This window comes from Cupressus sempervirens, chromosome 6 (assembly GCF_028749045.1).
Source record: "Cupressus sempervirens isolate cs-2001-9-10 chromosome 6, ASM2874904v1, whole genome shotgun sequence".
In the NCBI taxonomy this organism is placed as follows: domain Eukaryota; kingdom Viridiplantae; phylum Streptophyta; class Pinopsida; order Cupressales; family Cupressaceae; genus Cupressus; species Cupressus sempervirens.
Window position 1 is genome coordinate 430,736,507 of NC_143123.1, and position 23,575 is coordinate 430,760,081.

The 23,575-nt window shown below is 31.4% G+C and overlaps 2 protein-coding genes across 2 annotated transcripts in view; both read left to right on the forward strand.

The window, feature by feature from the left end:
- The first annotated feature begins 6,661 nt into the window (after positions 1-6,661).
- On the forward strand, positions 6,662-8,365 carry LOC149552884 (uncharacterized). The gene is made up of 3 exons (XM_089790244.1): positions 6,662-7,093; positions 7,679-7,778; positions 8,289-8,365. The coding sequence occupies exons 1-3, from the start codon at positions 6,662-6,664 to the stop codon at positions 8,363-8,365; spliced, it is 609 nt and encodes a 202-aa protein (XP_089646370.1).
- A 2,231-nt stretch (positions 8,366-10,596) lies between these two features.
- LOC149552885 (uncharacterized) overlaps positions 10,597-23,575 on the forward strand; it is a 33,917-nt gene continuing 20,938 nt past the window's right edge. Inside the window, exon 1 of the mRNA XM_089788425.1 lies at positions 10,597-10,792. Coding sequence (XP_089644551.1) covers positions 10,688-10,792 — 105 coding nt within the window. The 5' untranslated portion in view covers positions 10,597-10,687. The remainder of the gene's footprint in view (positions 10,793-23,575) is intronic.

The following is a 23,575-nucleotide window of genomic DNA, read 5'->3' on the forward strand; positions in this document are numbered from 1 at the left end:
TCCATAAATTCAAAAGTCTCAACCATTTATTGCAATGATTGCCACAAACTACTAAAAATTTGTCCAACAACTTATTCTTGTTGTAGAATTTGGTAAAAGTCTTATTTTAGCCAATATGTTCCACTTTTTTTCATTTTGGTGTTGTCTTGGCTTTTGTCTCTATTCTTACATTTTATCTACTACCAAAAAATAAATTTAGTTACCTCTGCTCTAGCTACCTCTGTTACTAATGGCCCTCGAAAGGATGGATGACTAGAAAATAATATTTTCCTAGAGCTATATATGCATCTAGAACAAGGATAAGCTCTAAAACTTTAATTTTATCTTCTATTAGTAAAGATTAAACGATGCAATAGAGAAGCCACCGTGGTAGCCCAGGCATGTCAAGTTGTTCCTAGGCTTCCAAATGTTGTTACCTCTTATCTTAGCATGTGATATCTAGTAGATTTTTTTAGATCAAATTATTATTTTTATTAAGATGAAAATTAACATTAAATAATTTATGAATACAAAATGGTTCAGACACTTTGCAACAAAGAGATCAATATTACCCCACAAGAAATATTCCTTATGTTTTTTTATTAGTCAACATTATTCATCTAAGTTGATATGTAGAGCCAGTAAGTCCTATCTCTTTCTCAAAAATATAACATGGATTGTGATGAATGGGTGGACAGTAAAATGATCTTAGATATGTTTCCCCAAGCTCCATATTATCATCTCATCTCTCATCCTTTATTTGACATGGCTCACATTTCTCAACAAAATAAAGAGACAAAGCATCACAAGGGTCACCAACAGTTGGGATTTATTCAGGTATATATACATTCGTGAAGCACCAAAAATGAACAAGTGGTTTTTTTTTCTTTTCCTATTTTGGGTTTTGAGTGTCAGTTTTATGCCAAATTAACATTGATCTATGGTTAAATCTAAAAAAATGTCTTATGATTCTATAAAACTATGTATATTGTAATGTTATTTTTGTAAGTATTGAACCATAAAATCTTGATGTCTCTTATAGGAAGATTGAGAAGAGGATTTTCATAATCACTAGATGCCATGGATTTGCAATGTTCTTTGGTGATCCATTGGATGAGAAGAGGATTTGTATAATCACCAGATGCCATGGAAAACTATGGTCAGGCCTATATTATTTGTCAAGATCAAAAGCTTAACTGGGGTAAGGTAATGTTTTTTCTCAAGATGAAAAGTTTCAATGGAAAGATTTGATGTACTTGTCTTTGTTGGCATTGACATTATAGAAAACTAAACTTGTGGTCTTCCACACCCTAGACCTCAAGTACATTCTCCTTACATATCCATCATCACCAATTTTTCATAATTAGATAATCATAATATTTTTTGTATTTTGTTCTATTTTTTTGCTTTCCCTTCTCCTCTTAAGTTAGGTCTGGATGCATATAGAGATCATTTTTGAAAGTTTAGATTAATTTGATTTTTAATGTTTTCTTATGGATGTTTTTGAAAAATGGGATAAGACAATTTGAAAAAGTATTTAATTTATGATAATGAATTGATAAAGACCAACAATGAACAACAAAAGGATGGTATTAAAAGTAGGCTCAAATTGTCAAAAGAGAAAAATGCCTAATTGGAAGAACACTTCAAACAAAACACTACAACAGATTATGTAAGCACACTTTACACTAAGTAATAACAACTTTACACATTTCTTTTCATAAAATTTTCATGTATAGAACCACGATAAACATTTTGTTATGTTGTTGTGACTATAAAATAGAAGGTTCAATATATCTTAGTCAATACTCTCTCTCTCTCTCTCTCTCTCTCTCTCTCTCTCTCTCTCTCTCTCTATATATATATATATATATATATATATATATATATATATATATATATATATATATATATATATATATATATATATATATATATATATATATATATATATATATATATATAAGTTAGTTTTTAATACAAATTTTTTTTTCATAAAATTTTCATATATAGAACCATGATAAACATTTTGTTATGTTGTTGTGACTATAAAACAGAAGGTTTAATATATCTTAGCCAATACTCTCTCTCTCTCTCTCTCTCTCTCTCTATATATATATATATATATATATATATAAGTTAGTTTTTAATACATATTTTTATTTCCTTACCATCATAAGTTGTTTGATTTGTAATTCCTTAGCCTCTAGAATTTGATTTGATAGTGTTGGTCATGTTTGAATTGATGTTTCAACATAAATGAATATGTCAAAAGCGTATGTGTTGTATAGTTGATAATAAGAGAATTTTAGTTTAGACGAGTTGTGCATGTATCTATCATAGAGTTTTAGTTTGAAACAATAACTAACTAAAGACCTCTTCAGATTCAGTTACCTACTAAAAGTTATCTATCTGTCGATTTTCACGTTTGATGTTAAACTCAAATTTTTTTTGCAAACTATTTACCAATAATTTAGGAATATTGATTGTTCAATCTAATACATAAATATGTAGCTATTATTCAATAAAATTCAATTGTAACTTTAATATCTCTCTACCATTATAATTTTCGGTAGGCCGGCTGAAGGGGGGAAGAGAATCTTAAGTGGTGAACAACAAATAAAAATCTTTGATTATCTACCCATTCCCTCTATCTCTAATGATCCAACAAGATTCAAAAGCAATAAATGATAGACCTCTTGATTACAGATGAGACCTTAGGCATTTTGAAGTAGAACTAGAATAACTTGGGGCAATTGACCGAGGAGTGAAAGCAACAAATGATCCCTATTCAATAGAGGCAAATGTGAGAGCATCATAAATAACAAGAAGAGCAAAGGTGAGATAAACACAGGTGATAATAGGAGCCTACCTAAATTGGGGCATGCTCATTGTGCCCTTAGAAGAGTAGGGCATGACTTCTTGAACGTCTATAATTAATAGGTGAATCAAAACTGATAAACTGGCATAACCAGATGCAACAGTTGACTCTGTGGATTCAGATGATCCAACCCACCCTTTAGTTCTTATTCCATTTAATTAGTCAAGAGGTAGTTTTAAGCTTCTAACCATACTATTGCTTGGGATGAGTACCACCCTAGCCTAAAATTTTATAGGCTAGGATAGGGGGGCGTTGGGGTTCTAGCCTTGGTCAAACCCCTATAAGAGTTATGGTGACATCAAATCTATCTCTCTATTAAATTGTGCATTTAGGAAGACCATTTGTGTTTCTGAAATAGGTTAATGCTTTGAAGATAAGAGAAGACAAAATATAGGATATATGGATATTTAATAGTCGAGGTGCAAATTGATTAGAAAAACTTGAAGTGTAGCATTACACATTTATTGTTCTGAGCCTTTTCATATGCATCGAAAGTCATCTATCTCTCTATTTTCACATGTGTGTGGTCAATCTATTTAGTAGTTGTAAAAATATGCATCTATTATTGAATAAAATTAAGCCACATGTTGAGTCCCTCTAATAGGCTATGGTTTATTTATTTTGATTTTGTACATTGATTAATGGGTGCTTAAAAATGCACCTAATATTTATAAACAACATATTTAAATAAATAAAAATTTAGTGTTAGATTTTTTTATTAAGTGAAATTTATAAATTACTTTTTCTTAGGAAAGGTATACATAGTTTCATACCATATTTTTGTGTTCATAGCATTTTTATATCTCTTTCATGATCCAATTTTAATTATTAAGTGAAATTTATAAATTACTTTTTCTTAGGAAAGGTATACATAGTTTCATACTATATTTTTGTGTTCATAGCATTTTTATATCTCTTTCATGATCTAATTTTAACAAGTGAGAACTTTTAATTTGTGAGTGTTAAATCCATGTGCTGCCAATAACCTATAATGTAAATTATATCTAATTTTATCAAAAATAAATAAATAAACAACCTCTTATTCAATATTTCAAAACATAAATTAAATTATAACCTCATAAGTATTAATGCTACTAATAAACTCTATCAAATATGAGAATTATTATTATAAAATAAATAATTAACCATGTTTAGTTAGTTGATAAATGAATGGTAAAATAGTTTTAACAAATGTTATCTTTTATTTGGTAAATAAATTAGCTCATTGAAATGAGAAGAGAGGAAGATTGTAAAAAGTCAAAACTTATAATTTTATGACTACAAAACTCCACTTTGTACAATTATATGAAAATAATCATTTAATAGAAAAATGATGATCTATCTCTTTTAGGGTTTTCAACATTTTAATATTGTTGTACTTGCTGTAGGTAATGTACTATTGCATTCACTTATATACAATTATCAATTACTATATTCTTTTAGACCCAATCCATAGTAACACATATTGAATTAATAACAATCTAATTATATTCATAAATGTAGTATAATATAATAATTATAGTGATATAATATAGTTATATTTAAAAAAAACACTATTAATCATATAAACAAATATATTGATAATTCATTTATAGATTTGAATTATATACTATTATTATATTTTGCACAATATTATAATATCTCACAATCACATGGATTGTTATTATGTTTTAAAGATATTATAAGATCTCACAATTCTATATGCTAAAATATTTATTATATCTAAATCATAATATATACATTTATTACAATTTTAAATTTACTATTATATAATAACTTTCTATTGTATTTATGTAATATGTTTTAATACTCTAGAATATAATTAAATATATATTACATTTTCTAATATAATTTTATCATTTACTATATATATATATATATATATATATATATATATATATATATATATATATATATATATAATTTAAAAGTACTCATTGGTGAAATATTAATTATATCAAAATTATTATATACACATGTTATAAACAAGTATTACAATTTAATTATAATATAATAGTACTATATTATGTATAATAATTTAAACTATAACTAAATATATATTGTAATGTATCTACATTTTCTAACATATTTTATCATTCACAATACATTATATTTTAAAACTATTCATACGGCCACTACATGAAACTAGAGAAGAAACATTTAATAGAAAAATAAATATGTATATCTTCTTTAAATTTTCAACATTTTAATATTATTTTTTAAAATGAACTTTTTGATAGATTAATATAACTACTCTTTTGGTTTAAGATTATATTTCTTTAAATATATATTTAACAAGTGTCACATGGTGGGTGTATTTGCTTTTAATTTTTTTTATTTTATTTTAATAAAATTATTGCTGTATCTAAAATATTTTAAATAACTAAAATATTATATAGTTATAGTTATAACTGTTAATAAAGTATTTTTTGTTATAATTATATAAATAATAACTAATTGTTAATCTAATATTAATTTTTTATTTTAGTGGTAAATATAATTATTGATATATATTCTCTATTAGATATATATCATATTATACTAGTATATTATAAATAAATTACAATACTAAAATAATAATAATTCTTAAAGATTGTATAATATAAATATATATTATATTTTTTAACAATTATAAATTGAATGACAAAAAAATAGTATAATAGATTAAAAGTATAAATAAACTAACTTATTTACATTTAACAATATTAAACATTAATAAATTACATTACATTAATAACAAAAATGACTAAAATCCCACCATATAAATAGATTTTTTTTAATATTTTAAAATAAATTATAAAGTTAAAAATCTTGGGTGTGTATACTATGCATAATTTAGAAATTAACCGAACAAATGAAAAGTTTTAATCACTATTTAATGAATGAAATCTAAAAACTATCGCAATACTATAGATAATAAATAAATAAATATATTAATAGATAGAGTTGGGTCTTTAGTGTTGATAATGACTGAGATTTATGTCATACTTGTACTTAGGGTTGTGTTTAAGGTAAATTATTATTGTATTTGTCGTAGACTATACTATTGCAATCACCTATACTTAAGTCGATTAATATTTTTGATTTCAACTAATTAGATACAATTATTTTTATTTTTTATTATTAGTTTTGATTTTTCTGAAGTACATATGTGAATTTTTTATTTTATTAAATCATTAAAATTATTTTATTGTAAGTTGATTGATCCATATATTTGGATGTTATAAGAGCAGATTTTTCGCAACCATTAAACACAACCCATAGTGTGAGGCAATATCTTAGAATCTGGAGATGCCCCTTAAAATATTTTTTAAGTTGAATTTTTCTAAACTAATTGTCTTAATTTTTTGTAATTTTAATATTAAATAATTATTCCATTTAAATAAAAAGAACTTTAAATTATTTCAACTTACAAGCAAAATACAACCCACTATCTCACACTTGTTACTAAATAGTCTAATCTTATTATTAGTCCCTGCCTTTTAAAAGGCAGGGAACTAATGTTTTCTTTTTACCCCCCTTCAATTAAAATTTGTGGTTGAGCATTCATATATTATAAAGTTTGAGTGCAAATATTAAAAAATTCTATTTATCAAATGAAAAATCTCAATTTCCTATTGGCTGGACATATTTTCCTCGAGTTTTTTTGATTTTTTGATTTTGAGAATTTATAATAAATAGCTGTCGAGGAATAATAAATAAGAGTGCAGATCAGGACAGGTGTGGTTCGCCGCCATTCTTGAAGCTTCCAAGTGAAACGAAAAGATTTTGCTAGATGTTTGTGGAAGCTTTTAGCAAGAGATGGTTGAGCAAATGACAAGCGCAGTGAAGAATGGCGGTGATTGTGAGCAAAATTCGACCATTTTTGTGCCGGTGGAGAAAGGGAATGAAGATATTATACAGGCTTCTACTCTGTCGAGCCAACAATTTCGCATGAATGGAACCGCCAAGTCAGTGGTAGTGCTGGGAGAGAAAAACAACCCAAGCAATAGTAATGCTAATGAGGATGTCAGAGGATCGAACTCGGCAAATGATAAAAACTTGTCGAGACCATTTTGTTTGTTTCCGAATCCTGCAGGCATTGGTTCACTTGAATCGACCCGTGGAAATGAGCTCTGTTGTTATTTAAGCTCAATTTCTGCACCGTCCCAAAAAACTAAGCTTCCCACAGCACAACAGACTATTTTTTATGCTGGAATGGTAAACATTTTTGACGATGTACCTTTTGACAAGGTAGGCATTTCTTACATTGAGGTAGCCATGAACCTTGGCAATTTGAAACAGGGCATCGTCATTCATTGAGGGCTTCAAATCTGGGTCCAAAATAAACCTTGTTTTGCACGATTTGATCAGCGAAATGGCCCATTCCACTGTATTGTCGTTGTCCTCCTCGTATTTCATGTTAATTGCCATCCGAAAAATCATGTCTAATCCCAAACGATGCATAACACTAGTGGTGTTCAGATGGTAGAAAATGAGGAAAAAAATATGATGCTTTGGGTGTGCCTGCTACAAAGATGTTTTCAATAATTACAGTGTTTTGACATATTATTTAGATGCCACGATTATCAAAAATCTCACATCCCAAGTTTGTGATTGATCATGGAGGAGACACAATTTGCAAATTAGAATTATTAGGCTCAAAACGTGTCACAGTCACATGAAGTCTAACTACAGTACTGGCTTCCACCTGTCCCCTGTGCCCTAAATCATGTGAAACTTCCTGCACTTGCAAAACATTGAAATATTGAGAATATAATCATACTCGTAAAAAATTTGAAAAGTTGAACCGCGCACAATCTTGTTTTATACTTGCAGGAAAAGCATCGAAGACTTGATGAGCTTACATTGTTCCAGGTGTCGATTCTCTTAAAAATCCTTTCTCATTATCTTTATTATAGATTTAAAAATGTGACTCGTTTGTTGTTGATGTGCAGGAGCCTTAAAAATTTTGCGCAATCGGTAGCAGACCTAATCACGTAGCTGTCGAAAATCTGAAAAGTAAGCTCCAGGTTTTTCTTTACTCTATGTATTCAATTACATTATTTATAGCTAGCATTTTGTTGTTCTGGGTAAAAAGGCTTTTAGATTCTAGTATTTAAGAGTCTTGATTTAAATATGTACGTTTTTGTTTATATTGGGAAAGGGTGTCAAATTTGAGGTTGAGGTTGACCCTTTACTTTCTGTATGGTACCAGCACTAAGTTTCCAATTGTTTTGAATTCATATGCAAGAGTGGAATGAATAGTCATTCTTTTAATTACTAAAATGCTCCGTGATCGATGAGTTTTTCCTACAATTGATTACTATAGTAAAATTTTAAATCAGTTTTCTGTTCGATCAATTGTTTTATTTATTGTTTATTTTTGAGGTATCATTACATCATTTGCAATGTAATGAATTATCTCAATGGTATTGTTTTATTGCAGATCTTCTCATTGCCAGAAAACACTCTCTGCAACATTTTCTTCAGAAACGCAAGGACAGGTATCTCGTCAACTTGTGATTTTATTTTTTTCTCAGCTTGTTGGATATTTGTTAATATCAATAGATTCATGTAATTATGAATTTTGTCGATATATAGAAAATTATTGTTATTCTATGATTATTGACTTTATTATTATATTAAATATTAGTATTTTGATTATTAAATTAGGCAACTAAAATTAAATAACATATGCTATTAAAAAGCTTTGAAATGTAATTCAAATGCAACAGTAATACATTTGTTCAATTTATATTTTGACTGGGGAGCACAACGAGATTATGAGCCTCTGTAAGATGGTTAAAAGTTTGTTTTTCACACTTTACAACACATTTCCCGATGGGTCATAATATGTTTTTTAGTAGTGTTCTCATAAGGGTTGAAGCAGGTGCAAACATTTTAGCTATTTCAAAGATGGAAACCAAACCAAGTATCGAATTTAGCTCTGTGGATATTTTTCCAACACAACAATTGCAGTGGCAAAAGCTCGTTTTAGGTTAGACAAATCATTTGTAGAGGCTAGCTCCTTCACTAATCTATTTATTGAATTCTTGCTAGGAAATGCCCCATTATTTCTCAATGATTTGAAGGCCTTCCAGGCATCGCTCAGTTTATTTTCATCCAGTGCTATTTGCATATTCTCTTAACATACACAAAATTGAAACTAAAAAATAATTTCCCAAACAATTTCTACATCCACAACTCCATTATGACCCCAAAAGGCAGGGACTCCAGCTCACAAAGAGCTCTTGTTAATTGTACAAATATATATGATATATTTATCCAATATTTTTCACTAATTCACTTTTGACATCTCTTAACAAACCCATCTCATCCTAAGATTTTCAACATTTAAATGCCATTTTTTAAAGAAGAACTTTATTAACCATTCTTTGTTTTGGATTATATTTTTAAAACATATTTTTTATAAAAATGTAGAAGTTTAATAAATATCTTAACAAGAGCTCTTTGAGAGCTGGAGTCCCTGCCTCTAGGGAAACAAATTGGACTTAATATTTGTTAAAATTATGGTTTTGAAAAGAGAAGTTATAAATTTTAGCAAATTTACTTTAGATTTTTAGTTAATATTTTAAATTTTAATTTTATAAATAATGTGGCGACTACCCATTGTCTAAAAATATACAACATAATGTAATGTATTGTAAAATTGCGAGATTTGAATGAATAGAGTTTTAACTAAGAAATTTAAGATTTTTAAAATTTTATTACATAAGTTAAATTTCAAGATTAATTGTTTTTAATTTTTTAAATTGATATATAGTAAAGTTTATATATATAAAGCAATACAATTCTTAATAGCAATAATATATTTTAATAAATAATAGCAATAATATATTTTAATAAAAAATCAAATTTAGTAATTATTAATTTATATAAAACCAATTTTTAAAATAATATAAAATATATTAACATTTTTAAATACTATATTCAAAACTAAAAATTGTGATATTAATATTGATAAGACATTATTTTTGTTGTGAAAGATAAAAACATGATTTTTTATTAATAAACTAATCAACTTGTGACAAATATTTAAAAGATAAAGTTTTAATTATTTTATGACTCTAATGAACTTGTGACAAATATACAAAAGATAAAGTTGTAATTAATAATAAAGTCGTAAAAGATAGAGTGCAATTAATGAATTTGTAAAAGATAGAGTGCAATTAATGAATTATTGCATTTTTTGAAAAAAATAAATAAATAAATCCCACCAAAAATGTAATGAACCAATTAAAAAAAGGTAATAAATCAACATAAATTAATTATAAAATAGAAAGTTTGTTGAAATAAAGTAATTGTTGTAAAAAATTAATAGGGAGGGGGTTAAAAAAAACATTAGTACCAGGGACTAATAATAAGCGAAAGCAGCTCTTTAAGATGATAATTAAGCTACCTAGTCATGCAACAATAAGCTCAATCAATGGTAGCAGGCTATAAGCAATATTTGGGAGTTATCCATGGCAACATCTGTTGTGAGATGATGAGAATATCCAAAAATGGCGAATCACGTGGCTCCACCGCATCACCACTTCGCCGGCATAGAACTAGACACCTATAAATACATTATCTGCTCAGAAAAACATCATGCGTTACACATGGACGCGAAAACACCTTTCCAATACCGTTAAGGAGTCGCGGACGCCAAATATAACTAAACCCCAATATAATATATTCCAGGTTCTCTCGTCTCTACACCTAAAAATCTTCCCTGAAGCCAGCAAATTTTCAAGTCGACGCCGGGAATTTGGTGGCCGAAATACTGTTGGAAGAGGGGAAGAAGTGAGTAATTTGGAGCCGCGGGGAGTCGAACACTCGACCATGGAGAATACGGAATTTAAGACGCCGGAAAAGGATACAGAGGCGGAAGGCTCGCCGGAAACTGTTTCCGTCGAGCTCCCAGCGCCTTCAGGATGGAAGAAACAGGTCACAAACTACTAGTTTACTGTCGTTTGAATCCAATTTTGTGTGCTTGTTTGTTTGTTTAGTTTGGTTCCCGTGGAATTGTTTTCACGTTCATATTTGTAGTTATGTTTGAGCTGTGTTTTACTGCTAGGGTTTTTGGAGAGTTTTTCTAGAATTTTAGAGATTTTAGGCTTTGAGATTAGTATTGCTTCGTACGGCCGGAAATTGTGTACTTATTTGGCCACAGAAGTGTTTATTTTGGTAAAGGAATAGTTTTGTAAGGGGGAGTTTAATTTTTGTTTCGTTGAATGTTGTAATTTCGGTGCTTTGTTGGTTGTAAGAGCGTCTTCTGCGTATGGTTGGGAAGAGTGAAATGAATGGAGGCTAGCTAGCGAATTAAGCCAAATTTGGGTAACATTACTGTTAGCGAGGTCTATTTGTAGAAACGAGACAATTTGTGCTGAGCGCTGGATTTTAACAGTGCGCTCTTTCGTAAGCATATGTTAGTGGATTTCAGCTGATTATTTAATATTTGGCGCATACTTCGCAGTTGCTTAGGTTTATTTTGCCCGTGTTATTGTACGAACTAATTAAAACGGCACTGGAAAGTACGAATTCGGGTCTAGCTGTCTTCGGTTTCTATTAGCAAAAAGCGTTGAGGTCTTTTAAGGTTCGTATCCCAGACACGTAAGTTACCCTACCGCACCTGATTGTGGTGGAGTAGGTAACACATCCAACTTTGGAGCATCCAGCAAGGGTGGGAACGCAATATTGAAAGTGGATGCAGCGATGGCTAATGCTTGGTAAGAGTAAAATCTCGCATGCTTTCACTGGTTCAGTGATTGATTGAGGGAACCACTGAAGACATTTGCGATTATGCCTTGAATATGTTGTTTTTGTTTCACTTACATAGACGAAGCCGTTCATACGTTTTCTCAGCATGTTGCTTCACAGATTTTTGGGTGATGTTACTATAGTGGGGTAACCTGCCATTTCCTTGGGTGAGAGATTTCCACGTGTGTGGGGGCAGGGGTAAGGGAAGTGCATGTGGTTGCCAGATTTTACCCAGTACATGCTGCATAGAGGATTCAGGTTTGTTCTGCACAATAATTGAATGCACAGTTTCCAGTTTTCTCTACCTTTTGCTGCATGGAGAAATAGGAGGTTTGAAATTACATGTGTGGAATAAGAATGAAAATTATAATTAGTCACACGTAATCAGCTGCTCTGGTAACCCTGCCATGAAAAGTTATGCTTCAAACTTCTTGACCAAGATTTTTGTTTGTTTTATCTGCACCAGAAAACGTCTATAGAACTGCTTAAGATGTGTGATGGAGACTGTGGCTTTCCTGAGCTTGTGCCAAATTTAGAAGATTTGAAATCTGTTTCACACTATAAAAGTTGACTGCACCACATTTTTGATGCTCCATGACCTAGTTATGTCAGGTTGCATTATCACGACAATCTAATCAGTAACCATTGCCGAGAAAATATAAGACCTTTGCTGTCAAATAATTTATTATCAAATCTTTATTGCTGCTGCTTTGGCCATGGCAATCTTAAACTGGACCTCTAACCTGAAAGCTTTTACCTGTGTCTCTATTCTACCTTGTATGATGACACTTGTTGGATTTCCTTCTTGATTATACCACGTGGAACACCTGCACAGAACTTAAGAACTGCAGCAGTAGCATCCCTCCTGACCATTGCTTCATTTAAATGCCAAGAGAGAATGGTTCAAGATATTGTTTTAAAACTATGTGACTATTTGTTTAGCTAATGAGCCAAAAAGTCTTGGTGATTTACATACCAAAAACAACCCCTTTAGCAGAATTTTAACTGTTCCTCAAATTACTGTTTAACAGTTTTATTCAATTCTTTTCCTTGCTGTGAATTTGAATATATTATCAATGGTTTTCCTAGCTAGGTGTTTGCATAAATAATTTATTATGCTCTTGAACAGTATTTTGTAAGGTTTTCGAATTTTTTATGTAAGTTATAATTTGCTGAGTTTCTGCAAACTAGTCAGAATTTTGATATGCAAAATAAATTTATAATATGGGAGTTCTAGTAATTGTTATGTAGTTCATGAGAATAATTCATTAGGTATTGGCTCCAAGAAAGTAATAAATATGTAGTCAGCTTCTTTGTCACATATGATTAATATTTTGAGCCAAGTTACTAGTACACCTCTCTCAATATATAGGTTCGGGTTCACCCTAGCCTAGATATGGATCTGGGTCTGTTCTTTAGTACTGTCTGTCAAAGGTACTTAGAAATCATATCAGATTTGTTTTGTAAGAACCTGTTCCATTCATGAACCCGCCATGAATTTTTGGGATAATTTCTTTTGTTGCTGTCAAATCTACATTTTGCCGTTATAAATTGCTATAATCTTTTTGGGAAGATGAAACAAAGCAGTGAAAAATTGTCCCATGAAACAGCTAAAACCTTGAACTTAGTAGTACCACTCGTTGAGTTTTTGAGAGAGATTGATTAGCATCCATTTGGTGAATTTAAGATCATTGGTGGAGTGCAATTGATATCAAGATTGATAATTATATGATATAGCAACTAACTTAGTTCATATTTAGATAGTTGTTATAGTCTTATAGAAACATCCATTCAATGTTGGTGTCTTCTTTGCATTTCAAAAACCACAAACAAAACAATATTATGTCACCAGTATCCAAGGCATGTGACAATAATGTGAAGGTGCACCAACTATAGACTTCGTTACTCAATCTTGCAAAACTATAATTGGTAGAAGCCAACATCCATAGCATAGTGAGAATTTGCATTCATAGTCATTTAATAAAATTTTCAAAGATATTTAGGATTGGTTATTATATGCATTTGGGGGGTGGATAAAGGAGGACAAGAGGGGATAAGAATTGTCCAGAATTAATATTAGGATTCATTCAGGTAGATTAATTAGAGATTATTTGCATGAGAATTCCAGAACGATATTGGAGACAATTTAAGGATTACATAATTGTCATCGGCCAATTAGTGAGATCATCATTTTCATTCAAGTATTGTGTAGTGGTCAAATCCTTACATATTATTGAGTGTCGTTTATTCATTTTGAGTATAAGTTAATACAAGTGTCTTGCAAATTGAAGTTATATAACATATTCCTAATATTCTAAGAAATTTCATAAGGGGACATTACAGTTGATCCTCACCCAATACGAGTAACGATGGATTGAAGGGATTTGTTGGCTAGCTCAAAAATGTATTTCAATTATCTTGTTAATATAATGATTTTTATAATTGCTATCTATTTTCTAATTATTTTAATTTAATAAGCCATCTTATAGGATTATTGATTAATATTGCATGAATAAACTAATCCAATTTTAAACATATATTAATAATTTAATCTATTTCTTACATTTCCAGCCATTTATAATTAAAATATATATATGCTAGTTTATATTGCATTTGTCTAAAATCTTAAAAAGGATAAATAATGTACTATTTATAACAAATTATTCAAATAGATTAAATTCTTGTCATAACATTTAATTAGATTTTTTTTGCAATGTAATTAATTTCTATTGGAGTAAATTAATATTTACTTCTAGCTTAAGTTGAACTTGGACATTGTTGAATGTTCATTATTAGTCTTAGTTGTCTCTCAATTTTTAGTAGCTCTTTTTCTCTTGGCTCTTATACGACATTATATTTTATGTTTGATTTCACAATATAATTTTCACTTGTTGGTGAAGTACAAGTCTCTTCGTGAAGGTTATCTTGTAGGCTATACTCTTGGGAGATTGATATTTCCAACATGGTATGAGAAGGACCTTCTTACATCTTCAACATATGAGAGTTTTCGTCAGATTTTGAGATTCGAGTGCTTTTTCTTGCTATTGGATATTTCCACTTTATTAATGCCATTTCTTTTTTATGTTTCATTAATTGGCCTCCAAATATTTTGTGATTATTGGTGAATTTGTTTATTGGCTATTTGTTTGAACATATTGGAATTACTATGGAGCCTTTTGTTATTTGTTTGTTGGCATATTGGCTACATTTGGTGGGAGTCTTTTTTTTGGTTGGTGTTGGTACCAAGAGTCTTGGCTCGATTCGTTGTTGAATTGTGAAGAATATTCACTTCATTCTCTTGTTTGATTATGGATTGGTCCAAAGTTGTACTTTTAACTCCTTATAAATATCAAAAGTGGAATTCTCAAATGGAGTTATTGTACTAACATTGAAGTTGCAGAGAATCACATATATCGAGATCTTGAAATCATAGGTGCGATAGAAAAGAAATTATGGTTTGATAGATGAAATGAAGCTCTTGGTACTCATCATTTGCCCATTCTCTTGATCTTAAATATCATGTTGCAACTTGTACACATTCCAATGAGATTTGGACCACCTTAGAGAATCTCTTTGGTATGCCAAATAAGATGAAGTTTTATTTGGAGAATGAACTAATGAATCTTGATCGAAGACATTTCAATCACATCTAAAACTTGTTTGCCAAGCTTAAATATCTTTACAACAATTGTTTGAATGTGGGGTCATAGAAGATGATGAGCAGTTTATACTATTTGATTCTCTCTAAGCATGGTCTTGATCATTCTGTATTTGTTTGTGCATGTTATGTACCTAAGGATGCACTAGGTAGTGCACACAAAATGCGCTCTCATTATGGTTTTGCGGCACAATTCACAAGGGAGCAAACAAAGTTGGCATAGATCTCAAGCATTTCTTGCTAATGACCCCCATCTTAAGGTTTCATTTGACAAGGACAAGAAACGACGTAAGGATTTTAAGGAGAGCTAAGGATCATCCTTAACAGCCTACCTTAAGTCCAAGATCTCTTTCAAAGAGGAATCATCACAAAGAAGCAAATTAATTGTGCATATTGCAAGAAGTTGGGACATGATGAGCATGGTGTTATACCAAGAAGATTGATGAACTTATATACCCTTTTCAAAACATCGCATCTCATTGCCCTCATCAATGGCTTCATTTTTACAACATTTCAATCACCAACTTCTTTATCTCCTTTTGCATAATTAGGGAATTCCTATTTTGGGAAAGGTAACACACTCTTGGTGTCCACTACTCTTGAGAATACTAGATGGCTTCTTGATTCTAATGCATCACATCATAGAGAATCTTATATATATATATATATATATATATATATATATATATATGTTTTCTACTTTTGAGCTTTCACTTGAATTTTGATGGGTAACAATACATATGTGAAAGTTTGAGGGTAAGGATCTATGAATATGGTGAGGGATCTTTCAATGATGTTTAGTGTACCCTCCTTGATTACTAATCTACATTTAATTTATCAAATTACTCATGGTGCATGATGTTAGGTAGTGGAGTTCTTGATCATGTATTCCTTAGAGTTGTGGAGACTAGATAAGTAGTTGCTATAGGTGTGTTCAGTTATGCATCTAAATAGTATTCTCTTTTACTTTGTTTTGGATTGTGATGTTCCTATTTGGAGACTGACTTCCTACATTCCTCTGGTTTTGGAGCGGCTTCTTATCATCCGTTGGACTTGCATATTCTTAAGGGGTAGCGTGTTGCTTGTAGGCAAAGGGTCATCTTTTGTCTCTACACATCATCGATATTAGAGCTTCCTCATTATGAAGGGCTTATATTGTCTCCTTTTCTCTTGAACTTGGGGGGTATTTGATTGTATGTGCTTGATGTATATAGTCCTTGGGGGGTTTTGATTAAGTCTTCCATACATGCATCTTGGTTGTTTCTAGCTTTGTGAGAGATTTCTATTTGCATTGCATTTGCATTGCATTTGCATTTGCATTGCATTTGCATTTGCATTGTACATGGGTACCTAAACTTGTTTTGTAGTCAGGACCTATATTGCATGTAGCTCATATCGCATGATAATCTTATCCATAAGTTGTATCAAGAAGGGTGTTGGAGTAAATTAATATTTGTGATATTGCTATTAGGATTTTGCTGTGGAACATATGTCCTACTTATCAAATTAATATTTATTTTAATCTTAAATTTTACTTTTGCATTATAATATTTTCATTATTAGTTTTAGTTATTTGCTTAGTTATCGATTCGATCGGGCACGTGAATTGGATTTGCAATTTTTTTTTCCCAATTATGGTTCGTGGAGGATTCATGAATATATATATATATATATATATATAGTTTTAGAATTATGTATATTTCGTAGTTTTTAGTATATATAATGCATAAAAGGGTCATTTTAGGATTAGAAAGCATTTAAAAAAAAATCATATTAAATAACTTAAGACTCACTTAAAACTGTCGGTCCTTGAGGATACATGCAAATCAAGTAGGATTTTTGTTTTACACAGTGGATTCGTTTGGATTCATGGCCCATGAATCCAGACGAATCCACTGTGTAAAACAAGGATCTTGCCCGAATTTGCACTAATCTAGGCTTGAATCCGGATTTGGATTGGATCCAAATCCATATCTGTATCCGGCCTCTAGGGCATGAATTCGATAACTAAGTTTATTTGTTGTTTTTTATTGACTTTCTTTCTCCCTACCCTTATAAGTACATTATGTTTGATATCTCATCACATTTTCATCCTCTGGTGAAGTATAGTCTATTTGTGAATGTTATCAAACCTTTTGAGAGGTTGATTTCTTCAACAATTTCTATAATCAATAATAATATATTAATTTTAATATTATAATCACTATATTATAATGTTGTTTATTAATATTTCTATTATATAAATATGATTGTATATCAAAATATGGATGTATTTATATTTTTGTATGTTTTTTAATGGATGAACCAAAACTGATTCTAATGCCATTTTTATGGAATTTGTGAACTAAACCTTTGAACCCAAACTTGAACTTATATATAAGGACTACTAACTTAGTATTGACATGCAAATAATTTAGTATTAGAATGCAAATGGAACTTCAAATATTGCAAGTAGCTTTATAAGATATTCTATGCATTTACCCTCATCCACTAGGAGATAGGGTGGTAGGGGATCACGCTATCTAAATTCAAAATCTCTATAGTAAGTCGTTAGTCAAAAGTGGGTTCTAGATATAAACATATATTGTATATTATAGACTTAAACTTTCCATGTGGGAGTTTTGGTCCCACTTGATGTAGCCAATCTTTATTATACCACAACCTATCATCATGTTCGTTGGTGTTATATGTATCATCTTAGTATGCATTTTGGAGCTATTTTTAACTAATAATAAAGTTTATGAAGTTGGTAGGAAAATATGGAACACCACAATTTTGGCAATAGAATTGATAATTTGCAAAAAGCCCTGATTATACCCGATCAATCAGAAATCCTAGAGCTTGCCGATGTTTTCCTCGGGAAAATCTCAATTCATGAAAAATTTGTTGACCTAGTTTTCAACAATCTTTTTGCATTCAAATTGCTTTAACATCATATTAAAATCCCTTAATAATAGCAAAATTAAAAATAAAAATTCATTGCAAAAACCCGCAAAACTCTATAAAAAACTCACAAAATTGACAAAGCATTGAAAAATAGGGTTGATTCCAAGATGGAAGCGATGTTAATGTGGAAATAATCTGTTATTTTGTGCCTTCTCTTTTCTTTTGACCTTTGGAAGACTGTGACCAAAGGAGTTGGAAGAGTAATGTTGGTCATCCATTGAATTTGAAAGTGCCTCAATTATTGTAAATTGTGGGGGGCATATGGGATGGTGTTGAAGTAACTAATGCATTTGTTCTAAATCACGATTTCAATATGACTCGAGCTCTTTGCATGCTTCGCTCCATAGATTTCAATGCGATCAAATATATAAATAATATTATACTCTAATTTTAAAATTTAAACTGTGATGCAGGGATGACCTTGTAATGTGATGACAAGGTCATGAGCCTTCTTGGATGAGATGAGCGCACCTCAAGCACATGTTTGCGAAGATTGCTAATAGAAGATACATCTTGTAATAGGAAGAGGACCAATGATTTTTGGGAGGTCTAACAGAGTTGTTAGAAGGGTGATTTCAATGCCAAGGGAGAAATAAGGTGACAACCATTGAGGAAGGCATAAGGGTGGAGGGATAAGGAGCAAAGGAAAGGTAAGGTGATGTCACATGGAGGGATAAGAAGTCGACACAAAGGAGATATAATGGTGTAATTCCAAAACAATTGAGGATGAGGCCCCAAAAAATGTGGTCTCACTAGCTCAAAGCTCTCGTCAAAAGCGATTTGGCTTCAACTTCTCTTTGGTTCATAGCTCCACTCAAAAGTTCCTTACCAAGGACTATTATGCACTATTATAGATGACCCTTTTATGGGAAGCAATGAACCCCTATAGTTTATGAGTAGTTCCAAAATTCAAATTATTATTCTATTAATAGTTATACAATAATTTATAAATTAGTATATGTATTTTTATGTAGTTAATATATTCAATTGTTAATGTGTATATATATGATTTTTATATTATAATTTATTTGTTTATTTTTATCGTTAAATTTGGTCTCAACCTAAAATAGTAGCTACCAAAACCAATGGCTTGCTAATCTTTTACTTTTAAACAAATGTTCTTTGTTGAATTCTACGCCATATAAAGGACTTAACAATTGTCATTGTGTTGAAAACAAAATCATTGCAATTTTAGAATATGATTTGTTAAGCTGTCTCAAATATTTTGATAAGCCAAATGTTTGAACTTTTGGTTTTGCCAGGAGCTAGCTTTTATTAATCTTTCAAGAAAGGATTTCTTCTAAGGGGTAAAAAATTATTAATCAAGAAGAACCAATGCAAAGCAAGAAGGGACACATGCTTGACCAAGAACTACCACAACACATAAGAACAACCCGCCCAATTGAACCTCAAACAAGGTCCCCAACTATTCAGACTTATCCTCAATAGTTATATTTTGTTGAGTGTGAGGCTAAGTTGGGGACATATGTCCTCAGTCCAATATTTCCTTAGTCCAATATTTTTTCATAATGTCCTCAGTTACTAACATTCCATTCTTTCATTTTCGATGAAGCCCATTTAGCCAAACAATTTGCCACATATTCCTTTCTCAAAGAATGTGTCAAAAGGAAATGAAATTAAGAGAATCACTCCAACTAAGGATCTATATGATTAACAAAGGCCCTTCCCAATCAACTCGATCTAGCCTCCACTCATTAAACATAGATAATCACCATTTGAGAGTTTAACTCAGAGATAATTTTACTCTAACCTAGAGCTCGTCCTTTGCCTAGTGCATAAAGATCAACAAGAGCTTGCATTTAATTGTTAGTTTGCTGCCTTTTTTATAGAGGAAAGAGAAAAACGACATCATAGATGTATTACACCCAATTCCTCCAACCCTAGTATGATTGAGATTCCCCACATCAATATTAGTCTTTTAAAGTCCATGAGGAGGGGGGATCTTCGACCTTCTTGCTAAGTTTTCCTTTTGGCATGATGATTCAATCTTGACAATACTTAAATTACTTGGATCTGTAGTGGTAGAAAGATGGCCATTTGGTTTAGTAAGGTTTGTTGAAGCTACAACATTTTTATGTACAACGAATGCCCTTCGAAGTTCAAAATTTTGACACAACCAAATCACTTGAATCAACAATAGCTAAAAAGATCACATTATCTAGTATTGTCTCCTAAAGCATGGTAATTATATTTTGCCAGATCTAATGCACCAATAGTTTCATGTCCTAAAAAATCTTGTTACTTTCCAACTAAAACAAACATAATATGAAAGTAGGGCCAATACCTTAGGCTATGTGAAGGGAGTCTTAGTTAGTGGGCTTCCTTGACTAAACCATAAGTCAACTAGAGAAGTGACATGAATATAGGCTTGGTCCTAAACTACCCACTACAAATGCCAAATGTCCATAGTGAGAAAATATTTGAAGAAAATATGCGAGGAACATTTATCACAAATTTTGTAAAGAACACAAATAGGAGACCCCTAAAAACTTCTCTTTTGTAAATTCTTCCAAGTAAAACATCAGTTTTGCACAACTGACCTTGAGAAGAAATTATGCTTGGGCTAAGAAATTTATTCCATGCTTCTATCAAGGAATCCTATTTCTCCCATAAATTAGTCTAACTAACTCTAGATAACTTGAAGCAATCCTACAAATTTTCAAAGCCTCCATCCACCCTACCATAAGTGGCCACTTGTGAGGTTCTTTCCATTTAAACACCTTTATATAACCCAAGCCCTAAATAGTTTTGTATTTGTCAATTTGCAAGCATCTTCAAGAAAGCTATTACTAGAAAAGAGCTTCAAAATGTTTGTTATATGTCCAAAAGAAGACTCCTTTCACAATTAGCTTTGCAGTAAGCACCTCTTTTTAGGACTCGCCCAAATCATGGAATCCTCACACACAAGGACCCCAGATACTTTTAAATAAATATTCTTGATCTTGATCTTGGTTGATGCACAATCTCCAAAAAAAGCTTGGCAGCCAAAGCCGGCTACTAAGGGGTTCTTGATGAAGATCAAGGCCTCTGTCCTACTTCATCCTCCAAATAGAGTTCCACTTGACCAAAATCCACTTTGTTGAGAGCTAATTGCTAGCCCACAATAATTGCTGAGAGGGGGCATCATGTTCCTTAAATGGAGCTCAAAGGAGCAACTTACACAAACATACTTGTAAATGGGGAGGGCCTGAAACATTCACTTCAAAAGCATCACTCCTAACCATCGAAAGCCACTTGCAAGTTCAATGGCTAACTCTATTGCAAACTTTATGCAAAACATTGTAACAAAAGTTCTTGGCAGATGACCCACTGCAGTAGGAATATCAATTGAACCAACTTGCAATGTAAGAATCTAAGCAATCTTGTTTAGAATTAGTTGCTAGTATTAAGAATGAAAATAGAAGATGCATAATTAAGAATGAAAATAGAAGATGCATAAATCTATTGAACAAAGGCAGCTGAGTAGATATCTAATAGTCATCAAGTTCTCATCATTGATTTTGGCAAACAACCATCAATGTTGTATCATTAATATATTATAAATGGGAGTGAGGAAACATGCTATTATCCTTACTCCAACCCTTGATTAAACCTTGTCTTATGCGAGGCTTGATAAATCTACCCAACCCTCCTTCCATTAAATAAATAAGGAAGGGGACTAGGGATCTCCTTGCCAAAGACCCTTGAAAGCTACAATTAACTTGAATGGCTCAATATTGATAAGAACAACATAAGAAGGTAGTAACACAACTCATGACCTAATTAACCTACTACTACCAAATTTAAAAGAACTTTTTGAAGGAAAGCCCATGTGATATGGTCCCAAGCCTTAGCTAGGTTCAACTTTTTAAACACACTCTTCTCCTTAGAGGCAGTGATAGAGTGAGTAGCCTTAACTGCGACAACAACTCCATTCAAAATTTCTCTATTAACAAGGAAACTACCTTGTTTCTCATAAGATCAATCTATTGAATTGTGTCCTGAGCCTCTCTGCATTAAGCTTAGTAATTATTTTATATACCACATTGTAGAGACTCTATGCCTAAAGAGGTCAAGGGAAGAGGCCCCTTCTCTTTTAGGGATAAGAGCAAAAAATGTAGAGTTCATGACTCTTAACATCTTTGGTTATTTGTGACTTTTGCATTGCCCCTTCTTTTTTAGGCATAAGAGCAAGGAATGTAGAGTTCATGACACTAACATCTTTTGGTTATTTGTGACTTTTGCACCACCTCCAAAAGGCCTAAATTGATAATCTCCTAGAATTCTTAATAATATTCTATTGGGAACCTGATTGTATTAAGGGAAGGGCTTTTCCTTTAAACAATCTCGTCCAATTCAGACGAAGTGTAATTGCACCTTTCTAATTTTCCCTAGAATCTCAATAGCAACACATTAGGGTTAGTGTTACATCTTACTAAGTAAACAGTTGTTTAAATAATGTAATCCCTGATACAAATTGTGCAATCAGAAGTAACATATATTCAAATATCCAGTCACTAAGGTAGACAAGATTGAATCATATTCATATAATATAAATAATGTTATACAAATACATTTGGGTTTGGAGAAAGAAACATGATGAGTTCCCTCGAAGCCATTTTTACATTAAGCCCAAGAATGGATGTCTACCAGAGCCTTCTTGGAATACTTGGTTGTTATTGCTTTTCTATCAATTTTTCATCTTCCTAAAGACAAGTGGCATCATTGTGGTGTTGGGTGGGGGTTGTAAGTGGGTTTCTTCATTCTTCTACATAAGTGCCCTATTGTATGTAGGAGCCAATTATTTGGTCAATTCTTGGGTGGCCTACTTACATAACCCTCTTAAAGCACAAATTATTGCAAGTGCAAGTACTGAGAAAGGCAGATCTGATATTATATCAGGCTGCTGTATTCTGATTTGAGGTATTTTCTGTTAGGCCTCTATTAGTTGGTATTAGATTATTGGTATTGTATTGATCACTTTCATGTTTTTGAGCTTGATTAATGTTAAAAGTAGTTGCTTGATGATTGCATTTCAGCCTGTAGATTGTCTCTTGTGCAGATTGAAATTGAGTGATGCTGTTGATCATTCTTGATGCTCTATGTGTTTTAGGAAATGGTTGCTTGTATGTCAAGGTGTTTTGCGTTGAATGCTGTAATTGCCTTTATTTGATGATAACGTTTTTTTCTTTTGGAAGCTTAATGTTCTGTGGAAATGATTGTTTCTTCATCCAGTGCCCTTTTTGTTACTGCTCCAGGCGGCTATCCTTATTTTCCGACTTTTCCCATCATGACCTAATATCTTATATCTTTATGTCTCTATCAAGACAGACAGACAGCCTTTGAAAGTGGCTGACCTTTGATAA

Bases quoted from the DNA above. Each gene is read 5' to 3' on its own strand.
- LOC149552884 (XM_089790244.1), top strand. From the start codon at position 6,662: ATGGTTGAGCAAATGACAAGCGCAGTGAAGAATGGCGGTGATTGTGAG. The intron at 7,094-7,678 runs GTAGGCATTTCT...TTATACTTGCAG, and splicing joins ACGATGTACCTTTTGACAAG to GAAAAGCATCGAAGACTTGA. The intron at 7,779-8,288 runs GTTTGTTGTTGA...GTTTTATTGCAG, and splicing joins TAGATTTAAAAATGTGACTC to ATCTTCTCATTGCCAGAAAA.